The 14,169-nt window shown below is 33.3% G+C and overlaps 2 protein-coding genes across 2 annotated transcripts; one reads left to right on the forward strand and one right to left on the reverse strand.

Annotated features, from left to right (window-relative positions):
• The first annotated feature begins 3,719 nt into the window (after window positions 1–3,719).
• On the forward strand, window positions 3,720–9,218 carry LOC146926418 (vacuolar cation/proton exchanger 3-like). The gene is made up of 11 exons (XM_085758776.1): window positions 3,720–4,136; window positions 5,120–5,187; window positions 5,349–5,377; window positions 5,720–5,916; window positions 6,380–6,592; window positions 6,701–6,829; window positions 7,306–7,422; window positions 7,744–7,797; window positions 7,880–7,996; window positions 8,220–8,310; window positions 8,838–9,218. The coding sequence occupies exons 1-11, from the start codon at window positions 3,810–3,812 to the stop codon at window positions 8,900–8,902; spliced, it is 1,407 nt and encodes a 468-aa protein (XP_085614902.1). The 5' UTR covers window positions 3,720–3,809; the 3' UTR covers window positions 8,903–9,218.
• A 228-nt stretch (window positions 9,219–9,446) lies between these two features.
• On the reverse strand, window positions 9,447–13,729 carry LOC146926419 (putative envelope ADP,ATP carrier protein, chloroplastic). Its single transcript, XM_085758775.1, has 10 exons — window positions 13,363–13,729; window positions 13,223–13,279; window positions 11,410–11,472; window positions 11,271–11,327; window positions 11,106–11,189; window positions 10,843–10,911; window positions 10,656–10,768; window positions 10,391–10,560; window positions 10,066–10,144; window positions 9,447–9,785 (listed from the first exon to the last, which is right to left on the reverse strand). Exons 1-10 carry the CDS (start codon window positions 13,702–13,704, stop codon window positions 9,677–9,679), a joined length of 1,143 nt encoding a protein of 380 aa, XP_085614901.1. The 5' UTR covers window positions 13,705–13,729; the 3' UTR covers window positions 9,447–9,676.
• Between the last annotated feature and the right edge of the window lie 440 nt (window positions 13,730–14,169).

A 14,169-nucleotide genomic window follows, 5' to 3' on the forward strand; every position in this document is an offset into this window, starting at 1 on the left:
GCAGATTTTTATTTAACAACACACATGTAGATTGATAATCATACATAAACGAGTGTATATTTGATAGGACAAAATTGATTATCAAATCTACTGTTCTTTTAAAAAATGGTTTCTCTTACATTTTCTTTTTTACAATCTGAAAATAGATTATACTTTATAAAAGATCTAAAAAACATATAAGAGAAAATTAAACCCTCATTCTTTGAAAGATGATTGAATTACATTCCTCTTCTTACATTAGAATCAACACTTATCTAAAACAATTTTTTTAAAGATGCAAATCATTGCATTTTATGAGCTAAAATGTGTCAAATGCATGATAGAATATCATTGTAAATGTGGGATCTAGAATTATACAGGGCTAGATGTGCCAATTCATGAGTGGTCCCATTAACTTGCCTCCGATTGTACTCGACATGAGAGTTCTGAAAATTATTTTGAAGCAAATGTTTATAGGCAGATATAATACAACCTACTATTGTCCTCTATGCCTGACCTAAATTGATCAACAACATTGTTTTGAGCTAGTGCAAATTCTACCTTATCAAATTTCAGATTTATTCCCCATTCCAACGTCGTGTGTAAACCAACACAGAGGAGAAAAACAAGTTGTTTTTGCAAGAACGAAATCATCTGTATCGTCTCTTAAACACATTCTAATACCTAGCTACCACATTGAGTGACGAGGAGAACAAGGCATCTATGTTGTACTTGTATCTTCCAATTGCCAGTTTGGTCCACTAAGTCAAGTCTCGATTGTTGGAACCATGTTGATCGGTGTTCCAAGTTGTTGCACTTCAAGACTGAGTGCTTTGGTCCGCTCTCCACTCATCAAGTAGATGTGTTGCATGTGTTAACAACCTACATGCTTGTTTCATTTTGTTTCTGCCAGTTTTAGGTTCCTACATTTCCATAAGCTCCATTAAACCGTGTGATATAAAGCTCACTTTGGATCATAAAGAGCTGGTGCAAGAGAGTAAAAATCATGGCGTCCATGTTATAATTTTAACGAAGGGCCCTATCAATTTTGTCTCATATTCAAAGTACGCCAGGCTAAGGCAGTGCTTGCTCACTCCAATAAAACATGAATGCTATCTTAAAAGTTATTTTCACAAATAAAACAATTTATTGGACAATGCACTCCTCGACTACTATGGCGTGCCCGAGTTAGGAAACAACCGTAGCACATGCGCCAAACAAAGTTTTCAATCTTAGGAGGGACTTTGAGTTTCCAGATTAAACTTCATTGACCCGGTAAATGCAAGTGTGAATTATCTACAATTTTATTTACACAAATTCTATATGCACTACGAACAGAATAATTGTCACTTTTCTCAGCATTCAAAATCAATTTATCTTCATCGACAAGTGGTTAGAACGGAGTGTTCAAGATTAGTTGGGCAATATTTTGATCAAAGATATAATATATTATAGAAGCTTTCATGCCTTTGTAGTTGGTTCAATAATGTCCATAACCTTAACGTGAGCTAGAGGTGCATAGATGGGACTATCAGATGTTAAGGACAATCCATTTTTAGCCACGGTGCACCAAATAGAGTTATGTTAGCGTTAGAACCTATTCACCATCTTGCAACTAGTTTCACAACCAACATTGCACTAAAATTGCTTTGCCACACAAAACTCGGATTGTGTCCAATTCTTGAGCCCGAAAAATACTGGTTGGAAAATAACGCATCTTAAACAGATGAGTCATAAGACTAGTAGAATAAGTTTAAAATTTACATCCCTGTTTCTCAAGCATAGCCACATTAAAAGAAGTAAGATCTTTAAATCCCTTACCACCATGATTTTTATGGAAGAACATTTTTCTCCAAGACAATCAATGCATTCTTCTTCTCATAGAACCTCCATGACCCAACCAAAATGCATTAATCATTTTTTCTATAGCATCAACTAATTTATTTGGTCGAAGAAAAATGATGATAATGTATGATGGAATAGATTGAAGAACCGATTTAGTCATCCTCTTTCATCTTTAGAAAGGGACTAGTTGCTCCACGAGTTAATTTTATGTCAAATTCGATCCTCTATAAACCCAAAAGTTGCTTCTTTACTTGAACCAACCATGACGGTAAGCCAAGATAAATACCCATTCCCATAACAACTCTGACCCCTAATATAGTAGTAATTGCGTCCTTCAAGGGAGTTGGGAAACTGCTGCTATAATAAACTTTAGATTTAGGGAGACTAATGGCTTGATCAAGAGTTGCCTTATAAGTTTCAAGAATATGCTTCGTCACTTGTGCTTTTCGTTCTTCTGTCCTGAAAAATAAGAAACAATCACTTGCGAAAAAAAAAGAGAAATAACATGAGCATAGATACATATGGTTATACCATCGAGGTCCCCTCACCGTTCAACTTTTCATATAAGTGCTGAGAGGTCTTCTGCACTCAGAACAAATAAATAAGGTGACAAAGGGTGACCTTGCAGCAATCCCCTTCTAGGAATAATAGGCCATACCAAATAATTGTTTACTATAATAGAAATATAGAATAGTCAACAATTTCTACACACGTCAACATCCACCATACCCATTGATTAACAAAACCTATTTTTAACATAGCTTTCTTAAGGTATAACCAATCAATATGGTCATAAGCCTTGTTGATGTCTAATTTATGCACAACATTCTTGTCTCTTTTTCGCTTGTTGACTTTCATATGGTGAACCATTCTGATAGCAATCATTGCATTATCAATAATAGAAAGCCCAGGAACTAAAAGTCGACTGATTATCAGAAATACACTTATGGAGGATATTCTGAAGCCTATTAGCGAGAACTTTGACAAGTAATTTATACAGGACATTGCATAATGTTATAGGTCTCTAATCATTCATTGTTTTCTGATCGTTACCTTTAGGGATCAAAGTAATATTTGTGGAGTTAAGAGAAGGGGGAAACTGATTGTTGTTAAGCCACAAACAACACTCATGAAAAATATCAAGGCTACAAATGAACCAAAAGTGCTGGAAAAATCCACGATTAAATCAAACTTCTAATGAATATGTAAGAAAAATCCACAATTAAATCAAACTTCTAATGAATATGTAATATTTTTTGTCTACTACCTTTTTTTTTTTGTCAAGCAGGCTGAAATGTAAGAAAAATCCACGATTAAATCAAACTTCTAATAAATATGTAATATTTTTTGTCTACTACCTTTTTTTTTTTGTCAAGCATGCTGAAGCTCAAACATTTTAAATGTGGAAAAGTGATGTGTTTGGGATTCGAACCCCAAACCTTATATATATTATGCAATGTCCATACTAATTGAGTTAACATCGCGATGACGTTTTAAACCTTATTCCAAACTATGAAAAAGTACAAGATAAAATATTGGACAAACATTATAGTCGATAAAAAAAAAACTATTAACAATTAAATTTATATTCTGAAATCATAACACTAATAATAAATTTTTCGAAGTTTATTGGTTTGTTAATCTTTTTAGATTAGGCACCTGTATTTTTATCGGTTTATATTATTTTTCTTTCAAAAAAAAAACACTAAAAAAGAAACAAATTAATTAATATATATCCTATCCAAGATAATTTACTTTTCTTCATTTAAATTATATATAGAAAATATATATATAATTAAAAGTACGAAGCTTCCTAGAAGCTGCACTACACAGATTCACATGCCACACACCAAAGACTTCCTTATAATAATCCCTCTAACATGCAACATTGCAACTGTAACATATATCTTAGTGCCTCTTTTTTGTCCTATATTCTGCCACAACAACATCACCAACCTAGATTTTCTTCTTCATCATTTGAAAAAATGGATTCTCATCATCATGATCATGATCATGATCATGATTATGAATCTCATGATCATGATTATGAATATGAAGCATGTTTCTTAGAGAATGGAGGGAACATTAAAGGAATGATGAGCAAGGAAATGAGACATGGTAGAACGGCACATAATATGTCATCATCTTCATTGCGTAAGAAATCTGACCTAACTCTTGTCTCCAAAGTTCGCTATGGATTCCTTAGAAAAGTTTTGGCTAATTTCCAAGAGGTTATTCTTGGAACAAAACTTTCAATTCTGTTTCCAACCATTCCTTTTGCTATTATTGCTCAATGCTATGGATTTGCAAGAGTAAGTATACGATACAATTTGCATGTGTGTTATAGATGATTTTAAATTGTGGTTGAGTTACGCTGCAAACTTTGATATTGCAGTCGATTAGTCGAAATTGCAATTTTGATGCAATTTTTTTTTTATAAATTGTGGTTGAGTTACGCTGCAAACTTTGATATTGCAGTCGATTAGTCGAAATTGCAATTTTGATGCAATTTTTTTTTTATAAATTGTGGTTGAGTTACGCTGCAAACTTTGATATTGCAGTCGATTAGTCGAAATTGGAATTTTGATGCAATTTTTTTTATATTTTTAAAACTTTTATATTGTGATCGCAATTGCAGTTGATTTGTGTGTGTTATATCGCCATCAAAGTTTTTTTTTTGGTGCTGGCCGAGGTTTGAACCCCGGACCTTGCATATATTATGCATTGTACTTACCATCTGAGCTAAGCTCACGAGGACCAAAAAATTATGGTAGAAAATGCTCCAATTGGAGCTGCAACATGTATCCAAGTTTCTGAATCATATAAGATTGTGGTAGCCCTGTTGGAATTGTATATAATTTCTTTTATTGTTATCAAAGATTTTAATGTAATCGTGATATAATGTGATTTGGAGGGAAAGCTCCTTGTAAATATTATATTAGATTAAATATATTTTTTATCTAAAAAAATATATAAAATTTGACTTTTGTTTAGTAAGTGTTTGTTTATTTTAGTATTTGAAATATATAAAAATTTAAAATTGTGTACTTTCGTCCTTGAGTATCCTAAAATAAATTTTGTGTACTTTCGTCCTTAACTAGAAGTTAAAAATATAGTATTTTTAATAAATCTGGAGACTTTTTTTTAAGGGATAAATCTGGAGACTTAATTAAAATATATTTAATTTTTATAAGAATTAAAATCAGATTATTATTTTCTAATTTTATAGCAATATAAACATAGTAAAAATCTTTTTATTATAACTAATGATTTCTTTTATTCCATATACATGCAGCCTTGGGTTTTTGCATGGAGCTTACTTGGTCTTATCCCTCTTGCTGAACGAGTCAGCTTCTTAACTGAGTAAGGACCATGACATTTATTATTATTATTATTATTACTATTACTATACTACACTATTATTTTCTATTTTGAATCCTTTTTTTTTTTTGACAAATAGTTTGAATGCTCATTCTCATTTTTTTTCTTTTGGTATCAAATTGGTGATGATTTAAATACTGCAGACAGATAGCTTGTTACACAGGCCCCACAGGTATGTGGGTTAACCCCCCACAAACTACATCTATATTGGTCATTTTCAAGGTTTTAAATCACGGTCGCATTATTCCTCAAAAAAATAAAGTCACGGTCACATCACAATCGTTGATACCAAAAAAATCATGGTAAAATGCATTTGACGTGACCTTGATTGCAATCCTTTGTGATTGCATTTATCGAGACATTAAAAACATTGATGTTGCGGTCCAAATTTCATTAAAAATATGTTGATTGTTATGATATATGTCAATTCATATTATTTGAAATAAAAGTTATATATAAATTATGATTGCAAATTTTCTTAAATGCTAGCTTATGATAACTTTTTGAATCATAGTGGGAGGACTTTTGAATGCAACATGTGGGAATGCTACAGAACTCATCATTGCAATATTTGCACTTAGCAATAACAAAATTGATGTGGTCAAGCATTCTCTCCTTGGTTCCATCCTCTCCAATCTTCTTCTTGTTCTTGGAACCTCTCTATTATGTGGTGGCATAGCAAACCTAAGAGCAGAACAAAAATATGACAGAGTAATTCCCTGCATTCCCTTTGTTAAAATTTTATAATCCTTGTTAATATGGAAAATTTGGATACATGTAGTGCTCGTTTGCCGTAATGAAATTTGATTCTGAGAGAATTGATTTTATGAAATAGATTTTGGTCAAAAGTGAGTCAAATATAGAATGAATTATGTTTAGATACATTTATGTAAAAAATAATAATTTTTATCTTAGCTCTTGAGGTCAAATCGTGTTTGACTAACCCAATCATGATTTTAGAAGTCCAAACATAGAACCAAACATAGGCATAGCCAATGCAGTGCAGTTGCAACTGAGGTCGCAATGCGTTAACAGAAGCCTCCAAAACTTTTATATTCATACCGCAGTTATGGCGGACCGAAATTATGACTATTTCACTGTCTTGTTTATAACAACTAGTGTTGAGGATTGAACATTTTATAATTTTCTTCTTGGCTTTTAACTTGCATTGCAGAGACAGGCAGATATAAATTTGCTTATGCTTCTTGTTGCATTGTCTTGTCACTTAGTACCAATGCTGTTCCAATATGGTGACGCTTCAATGGCCGTCAATGCAGACTCGTCGCTTCAGTTTTCAAGAGCTGCTAGCATTGTGATGGTGATTGCATATTTTGCATACCTTGTCTTCCAACTGTGGACTCATCGGCAATTATTTGAAGCACAAGATGTATGTTTTGTTTTCTTGAATTTTGAAATGAGGAAGCTGAGTGTGATTATATGTGTGTTTTGTGGAAATATTTGATTAGTAATAATCAATTTCATTAATTCATTGCAGGAAGATGATGAAGATTGTGAAAATGCTTCAGAAGAAGCAGTTATAGGATTTTGGAGTGGATTTGCTTGGCTAGTTATTATGACTGTGTTCATTGCTATTTTGTCTGAATATGTGGTTGACACAATTCAGGTAACTGCTTTTTATTTCGTGAAAAAATTGTTGTCAAGTTATATTACTGATGTGGCCAAGATGTAAAAAATCTTAGCGCGTAGTCACAATCGTGGTCACTGGCCTTTTTTTAAAACTTTGGATGAAACAATTGTTTTCCTCTGCGACAAGTTACGGTCTAAACCTAAAACTTTGTAAGGTGAGGTGTGTTGACAAATACTATCAGGTTTGGTACGTGGATAGTTTGGTGAGTGACTAGAAAGAATAACTTCTGATACATATTAAACTTATATATTAAGCTCACTCATTCTTACAAAGTCGGCTTGTAAGATCAGAGGTGTCGTTCTATATAAAATCTTTTCATGCATTATATAACCTTCTGACGTTAGACTTTTATTTTTCTAATAATAACTTTTTTCTTATCAAAGACACAAATAAGTGCTTCCATTTTGACTACTATAACACTTTGGTGACAAGAAAAATGTGAATCTGGACAGGATGCATCAGATTCATGGGGTCTATCTGTCAGCTTCCTCAGCATAATCATGCTACCTATAGTTGGCAATGCAGCTGAACATGCTGGAGCAATCATATTTGCTTTCAAGAACAAACTGGTTTGAATTTTAAGGGCCTGTTTGAAATAGTTTTTGTTTTCAGTTTTTGAAATATACAAGTCCTCTTCTCACAATAGTTATCCTTTTACATGATTTAGGTTTTTAGTCCCCAAAACTAAAAAAATTCAAAACAGTTTCCAAAACTGTAATTTTAAAAATAGTTTAGCAAACAAGTTTTAAATTTTCAAGTTTTTAAAAACTAAAAAAAAGTTTTTGGGAAGTGTTTCAAACAGGCTCTAAGTGTTTATTTTTCATGAGATTTCCACACTTCCAATTTTCTAAGACAAGTTTCTTGAAACTAACTTATTGACATTATATTAGGACATATCTTTGGGTGTTGCTTTAGGTTCTGCAACTCAAATTGGAATGTTCGTGGTAAGAATTAATACAGGTTCTCTTGCATCAAGGAAATTTAATTTATGAAAGCTTACATCAAGGAAATTTAATTACAATATAGGTTCCCTTATGTGTGATTGTTGCTTGGATTCTTGGTATCAAAATGGACCTCAATTTCAACCTCCTAGAAACAGGTTCTCTTGCTTTGGCAATAATAACCACAGGCTTCACATTACAGGTATACTTAGTCTTCATTTGGCAATTATTTCATCTAAACAACTCTGTCTGGATTTACTTATTTGAAATGTTGGGATAATCTCTAATGTTATAACTGCTTAACTAAGTTGATTTTCCAAACAAGGTCGTAGTACCTATATCTTGATTTAATCTTTCAATGATATATAAGTATTTTTTGCTTGTTCAAAAAAAAAAAAAGTCTTTTTTGGTAAATTTGTTTATAGGATGGAACTTCTCACTACTTGAAAGGCATTATTCTCTTGCTCTTGTACATTGTTATTGGTGCCTGCTTTTTTGTACAAAGAACAGCCTCCGGTAAGCATGATATGTAATAACATTTTCAAATCCAGATTCTATGTAGTTGTGAAATGACACAGTTGTCGTAGTAGCAGCAAATCAGTTTTGTTGGATCAAGATCAGACAACTCATATTCAAATTGGTAATTTTAAATCATATTCACTAAAGTCAACACATGAGGGGTCCAATCTTGATCCGACATTGCTGATTTGTTGATTGTGGCAATCAGGACTTGAAAACCCGACTGTGTTAATGTTTGTGGTCGCGATCCTTGATATTGTGGAGAATTTCTGTCAAATGACGTTAATGCAGCCTAAATCGCAGCTGCATTATAGGTTTATAACGTCAAAACATGTTATGTTGTTGTTCAGATCGCAGCCGCAGACCTTAATTTATAACCGTGATGACAACTACTTTCATTTACAACCACATGGAATCCAAATCAAACATTCTCTTCGTGTTACATAAATAATCAAAATCTACACACACGCACGTCATGAAATTATAATTTATATCTAACATATGATCAACTTTTTTTCTCTCAGACCAAGCTGATATTGCTAACATAATGCTTCTTCATTCACCAACTGATGCCAAATTTAGAGCTTGATAGGTAACTTGTATACACATGTACACATAATAATTACCCTGCACTAGATGACCCTACAAGGCTATATAGAATGAACTGCATGCATTTGTTTGCAGGCTTTGGCAGATAATAATTGCCTTGCACTAGATTTAGAGCTTAATATGGTCTTTTGGAGGTGAAATGTAGCTGCAGCAAGCAAACTAATGTGATAAGAATTAATGTATTTATTATTTTGTAACTTTTGTTCATTAGTTATTGTCATCTCTAGAAAGATAACTAGTTTGTGTACATAGAACTTTTCAAAAGGCTCCTGTAAAAATATTTATCTCATTCAAAATATGAGTTTTTGTTTTTTGTAATTTGTGTTGTGAGTTAGAATTATGTTTTTATTCATGATGTTTGAACACAAAAAAATTCCATTAAACCAATTCAACACTTCATTTGTTAGATATTCATTAAATACTGAAATTTTTTTGCCACTAAAACTCCTTGTTTTTATACTTGGCCCAAAGGGATAAAACCTAATAGGAGATGTCTGTTCATACCAATAAGTTGACACAAATCATTTAGTAAATTTGCATTACATTTATCTAATAAGTAAATTACAGCTAAAATACATTCAGGATAAAGAATAGAGCATTATAGTGCACCTAGAACAAACTTGAGTCCTACAAAATTTACAGTCCCCTTCTGAGATATCTCACTGCTAGCAAATTGGCTAAAGCAATTCCCACAACTAATGGATAATTTTATTGCTAAAATAATTAATATGAATCCTAAGTTCACCATCATTGATTATGTGCATTTCTTTAGTTTGTTGCGGTTTTCCTCTGCAATTGTTTGAAACTCCTTCTCACTAGCAGCAATCAGGCGTTTGACAATGTCATATGTTGTAAGCCTGATGCTGCAAAAACACAAGGTAACCAATCACAATCTGCTTCAAAGTAATATAAATTACCATTATCAACTAAATATATCATAGTTGTGTTGTGTGTTCTTAGTAAGTTGGGAATAGCAATCTTAAACAAAAAACCAATTTCAACAGGATTTTATCCACTTATTTTTTTGCAAATTTACTGGTCATCACAAGATGTTATTTATGTGTATCAGCAAAATTAGAAATTAAGGAGTCATGGTATGAAGATTAAAATTGAAATCGAGTAGAAATAAAAGATCACAAGTACCTGCTGTTTGGTAGGTTTTTTAAAGCATTGGGCACAAATCCTCGGTACAAGCCAATAACTCCATCTTGTGCCACAATACCTGCATCAATCAAAATATTAATGTGCAGTTATACGATAACACTCAAGCACTTATGCTTCAAATATTCTCCATCAATGTGTGCTTACATATAAATATGCTCATAACTTATTGCTATAACAGTTAAAAGGAATATCGCAAGTTTTGCACAGATAAAGGGAATTAATCTTATACATTTGTAACTGTGTCAACTATAATGCGTGCACAGAAAATGATTCTAAAAGGAGAAGCTGAGCAATGCCAACTAACCTGAAATGGCATCTAATACTGTCTTATAAGGTGTACCCTTCAGTTGCATCTGTCTTCGAACTGTGTCCAGAGGATAGCATGTAAGTGTGGCAAGAGATGCTGAAAGCACGGCGGTGACTAGAGATGTTTCAGTTCTCTTTTGATATTTCTCTGGCAACGACTTCTTTAGTCTATTACCCATGCAAGGTTAATTTGTCTTAATTTCGATGTCAACATCCAAACACCAATGCACTTAAAAAGATAAAGAGAATACTAATGAACTCACAAGTCAAAAACACAAAAGTTAACTGCGATATATGGAGCTATTCCGATAAGAGAAGGACCAAGGCCGTAGTAGAAAGAAGCAAAACCTTCCTCTCTTACCATGCTCAAGGCGACCTATAAAAGCCACAATTCTGTTCATTAAAACGGGAAAGATATAAGGAAAATGCTTAAACTAGTCCCACATATACCTCTGTCATTGTTCGACACCCAGGTTCAACAGCTAATCGTAATCTCAGGACATCTAAAGGGTAAGTTATCTACATAGATTTAAACAAAGTAAGATACATTGACATCAAGGTATGAGAAAAATATAAAAAGTCACTTTACAAAAAGAATTACTGGAAGTGTTAATAGTTAATATGAGCACTAAACTTTTCAATGAAAAACATTAACGTTATGAAGATATTTGTAAACCATACAAGTATAGGTCTCATAATGAACTTTTACTTACAAAAGTTGATGTCATGCCTGCAAAAGCACCTGCTGCAAGTCTTCCGACAACAGAGAGCTCATCGTTTTTTCCCTTGAATATTTTCTGTAAATTTGAAAGTATAACTTACAACTGAACATGCAATGTCTGGTACAAGTAATTCTTGAAAGATAGTTAGCGGTTAACCTTATAAATTTCATAAGCAAAGAGCTGAACAGCACTATAAGGTATAACCCTAATCACCTGAAAAGAAACACTAAAACAAATAAAAAAGACTACTCAACATTATAAGGAGATATACACAGAAATATCTAGTGATGCTCACCTGTGGTAGGTTACCCTTCCAGTAACCTCTAATGCCTTCTTCCTTCCCTATCATTGATATGGCCTGCAAAGCTTGTCAACGTAAGCTCCAATAAATTTATAGGCAATGTTCTGATGAATCATTAGAGAGCCAAAAACCATCTAATATCGCTAAAAATTATTGTCAAGGAGTTTGGGGAGGCCATTAACTTACACATTTAGTACCAACAAAAAAAATATAAAATCCTTGATCAGGGGAGTTAATTACTGACAAAAAGAAAACTACATGAAAATTGATGGCTTTTATACCCTTTAGACTGCAAACTGGATTACCAATTACAGAACTAAAACAATTACTAACCAGAGGCAAGTCATACATATAGAACTGAAATCATGAAATGCAAGTTGTGCATGAGATGGACAAATAACTTTTTTAAGTTAAATGTTATCATGAGTTTAAAAAGTAAAATAAAACATGTGAAAGTCATATCTACAATACAAACCTTATATTTTTTTTATATAAGATAGCGTTATACATGAGATATATGACTGATTAATATATTTACATTTTTTATCTTCAAAGAAGTTGCATCTACAAGATGTGAGCTAAATATTTCAGCAAGTTGAAGAGATCAAAATGGCATATTGCAAGTTCATCCGTCAGATAATAGCTGACTCAATAAATTTCATAGTCTTTTGAGTGATTAATATTCTAAAAGACACAATCATTGGATGTTAGGTGACAAGAGAGAAGTACTGAATGTGTACACTAGACAGTTAAATTGGAGTTACAATAATACACAAGGGTCCGGTTGAGATAAAAATAGATGTGGCTCTAGAAGGAAGGGAACATTTGGAATCTATTCACAATAAATTGATTTTTGAGTAGGGCCTATTCACAATTCCATCGGCAGAGCATGCTCTGAGTAATAAACAGTTTTTGCTCTCTTTCTTTTCTATTACTCAGGAATGCTCTAGCATAGGACCTATCAGTAACTGCAGAGCTTGCAAAGGAATTAAAGACTTCATTTGATCGGTTTTTGAACAAGTTCCGGAGCTGTTTGAGGAACTCTTGGTGACATGATGTCAAAGATGGTAACAAAAGCGTACATGCGCAGGATGAAAATGTTCTTTTTAACTTCTCTTAGCATTTAACATGAAAAAACAAATTGTAAATCTAATGCATGACTTGCAATTGCAGAATTTGTGTTCTAAAATGAATGTAATGGCATCATATTCATATTTAATCAAGATCAAGTAACGCATTTTGAATAGGAAACACCGAAATGGTATAAACAAATTCCACAACCAATTAACTACCAACGAGAAACAGTTGTTAAGCATTTACAAACAGATAACTCAACTTTGAGTAATGATCTTCACGTATAACCCAAGCACGGCATAACCGACAGTGTAAAATAATCATTATTCACTTCCATTAAATGAATATGTCAACTTACCAGTTTACTTCAATATGTGGTTACAATATACACAGTCAGTTTACTTCCATTAAACTCATAATATTAAGTTTAATTTCTATACACAGACAATGAAAAACTATTTTACACATGCAACCAATGATATGATATCATGTCAATTAAGGAATATGTAAACTCATCGGTTTTCAACCACATTAAATGATGTGGCATCACCTCTATTTTACACAAACAGTGTATACTAATTAAATTCTATTATATTATGAGTTTAATTTATATACAATGTCAGTGTACATAACATTTACACATGGATCAATGTGTTGCCTCATCAATGTATCAAGTAATGTGTAACTCTTTTACACTGACGGTGTATATCAATAAACTCTTATATTATGATACCTCAATAAAACCAATTGTCTTCTTGGCACTTTCTTGTCCAATTCGCACTCCATGAGTCTGCAAAAAACCAGAATGCATTTCATAAACATCAAAATTACTACAAATCTCTGAAAATGGAAAGAAAAAAACAATGTCGTTACCTGCATGAGAAGCTTGATTCGATCGAGTGGAGCAGTGACGGTTTTAGCAGCAGCTCCAGCAACAGCACCGGCGAGAAACAATGCAGCATCTTTGGGAACAAGAGCGACGACGGCGATCGGGTGGTTAAGAAGCTGAGCCGGCGTCGGGGCGAATTCGTTGTTCGGTTTGGTTTGAGAGGCGGAGACGGTGGCGAATTTGGAAGGAATGGTGGTGGTTGCGTCGGTGAAAGTGAAGGTTGAGTGGTTGAAGAGGTGGTTGGATGAAACGACGTCGTTGGAGGTGGTGGTTAAGTTGGGGATGTTGCGCCACGTGGCGACGGTTTTGTTCGTTGAGTTTGTCATAAGGATAAGTTTGATGGTTTTGGTACACTGTTCGTTCTACTGCGTGTGTTTGGTTATGCTTACATGAAGATTGAATTTTTACCAACAATATTTCAACAACTTTTATTTTTCATGCACATTCTACACATTATTGTTATTTCTTTTTGTTGCGGATTCCGATGAGAAACTCACACCAATAACAACTTGATGTGTGGAGCAAAGGGATAATCAAGCAACCAAAATCAAAGTGAATAAAACAGTTATAATCACAAGTCAAAAGTAGAAAACAACAGCGAGAGAAAAGGAAGAGAGAACACAAAGAATTTGTTGACCCAGTTCGGTCCAAATTGACTTAGTCTGGGGGAGAGAGCAGCCCTCCGTTCCACTATATGATGAGTAACTTTACAAAGAGATTTCAATGGGTTACAAGAATAAGTCTCCCGCCTAATTCTACCCAAAACCCAGCCTCTTCCCGTAACCAAGAGA

This window comes from Medicago sativa, chromosome 4, assembly GCF_051527215.1.
Source record: "Medicago sativa cultivar Bolivia chromosome 4, Bolivia_mono, whole genome shotgun sequence".
NCBI classification, from domain to species: Eukaryota; Viridiplantae; Streptophyta; class Magnoliopsida; order Fabales; family Fabaceae; genus Medicago; species Medicago sativa.

Excerpts from the sequence above, each read along its gene's own strand:
- LOC146926418 (XM_085758776.1), top strand. The coding sequence starts at position 3,810 with ATGGATTCTCATCATCATGATCATGATCATGATCATGATTATGAATCT. Across the intron at positions 7,423-7,743 it reads TTGCTTTCAAGAACAAACTG|GACATATCTTTGGGTGTTGC; the intron begins GTTTGAATTTTA and ends ACATTATATTAG. Across the intron at positions 7,997-8,219 it reads CCACAGGCTTCACATTACAG|GATGGAACTTCTCACTACTT; the intron begins GTATACTTAGTC and ends ATTTGTTTATAG.
- LOC146926419 (XM_085758775.1), bottom strand. The coding sequence starts at position 13,704 with ATGACAAACTCAACGAACAAAACCGTCGCCACGTGGCGCAACATCCCC. Across the intron at positions 13,280-13,362 it reads GAATCAAGCTTCTCATGCAG|ACTCATGGAGTGCGAATTGG; the intron begins GTAACGACATTG and ends GGTTTTTTGCAG. Across the intron at positions 10,912-11,105 it reads CAGGCATGACATCAACTTTT|ATAACTTACCCTTTAGATGT; the intron begins GTAAGTAAAAGT and ends AAATCTATGTAG.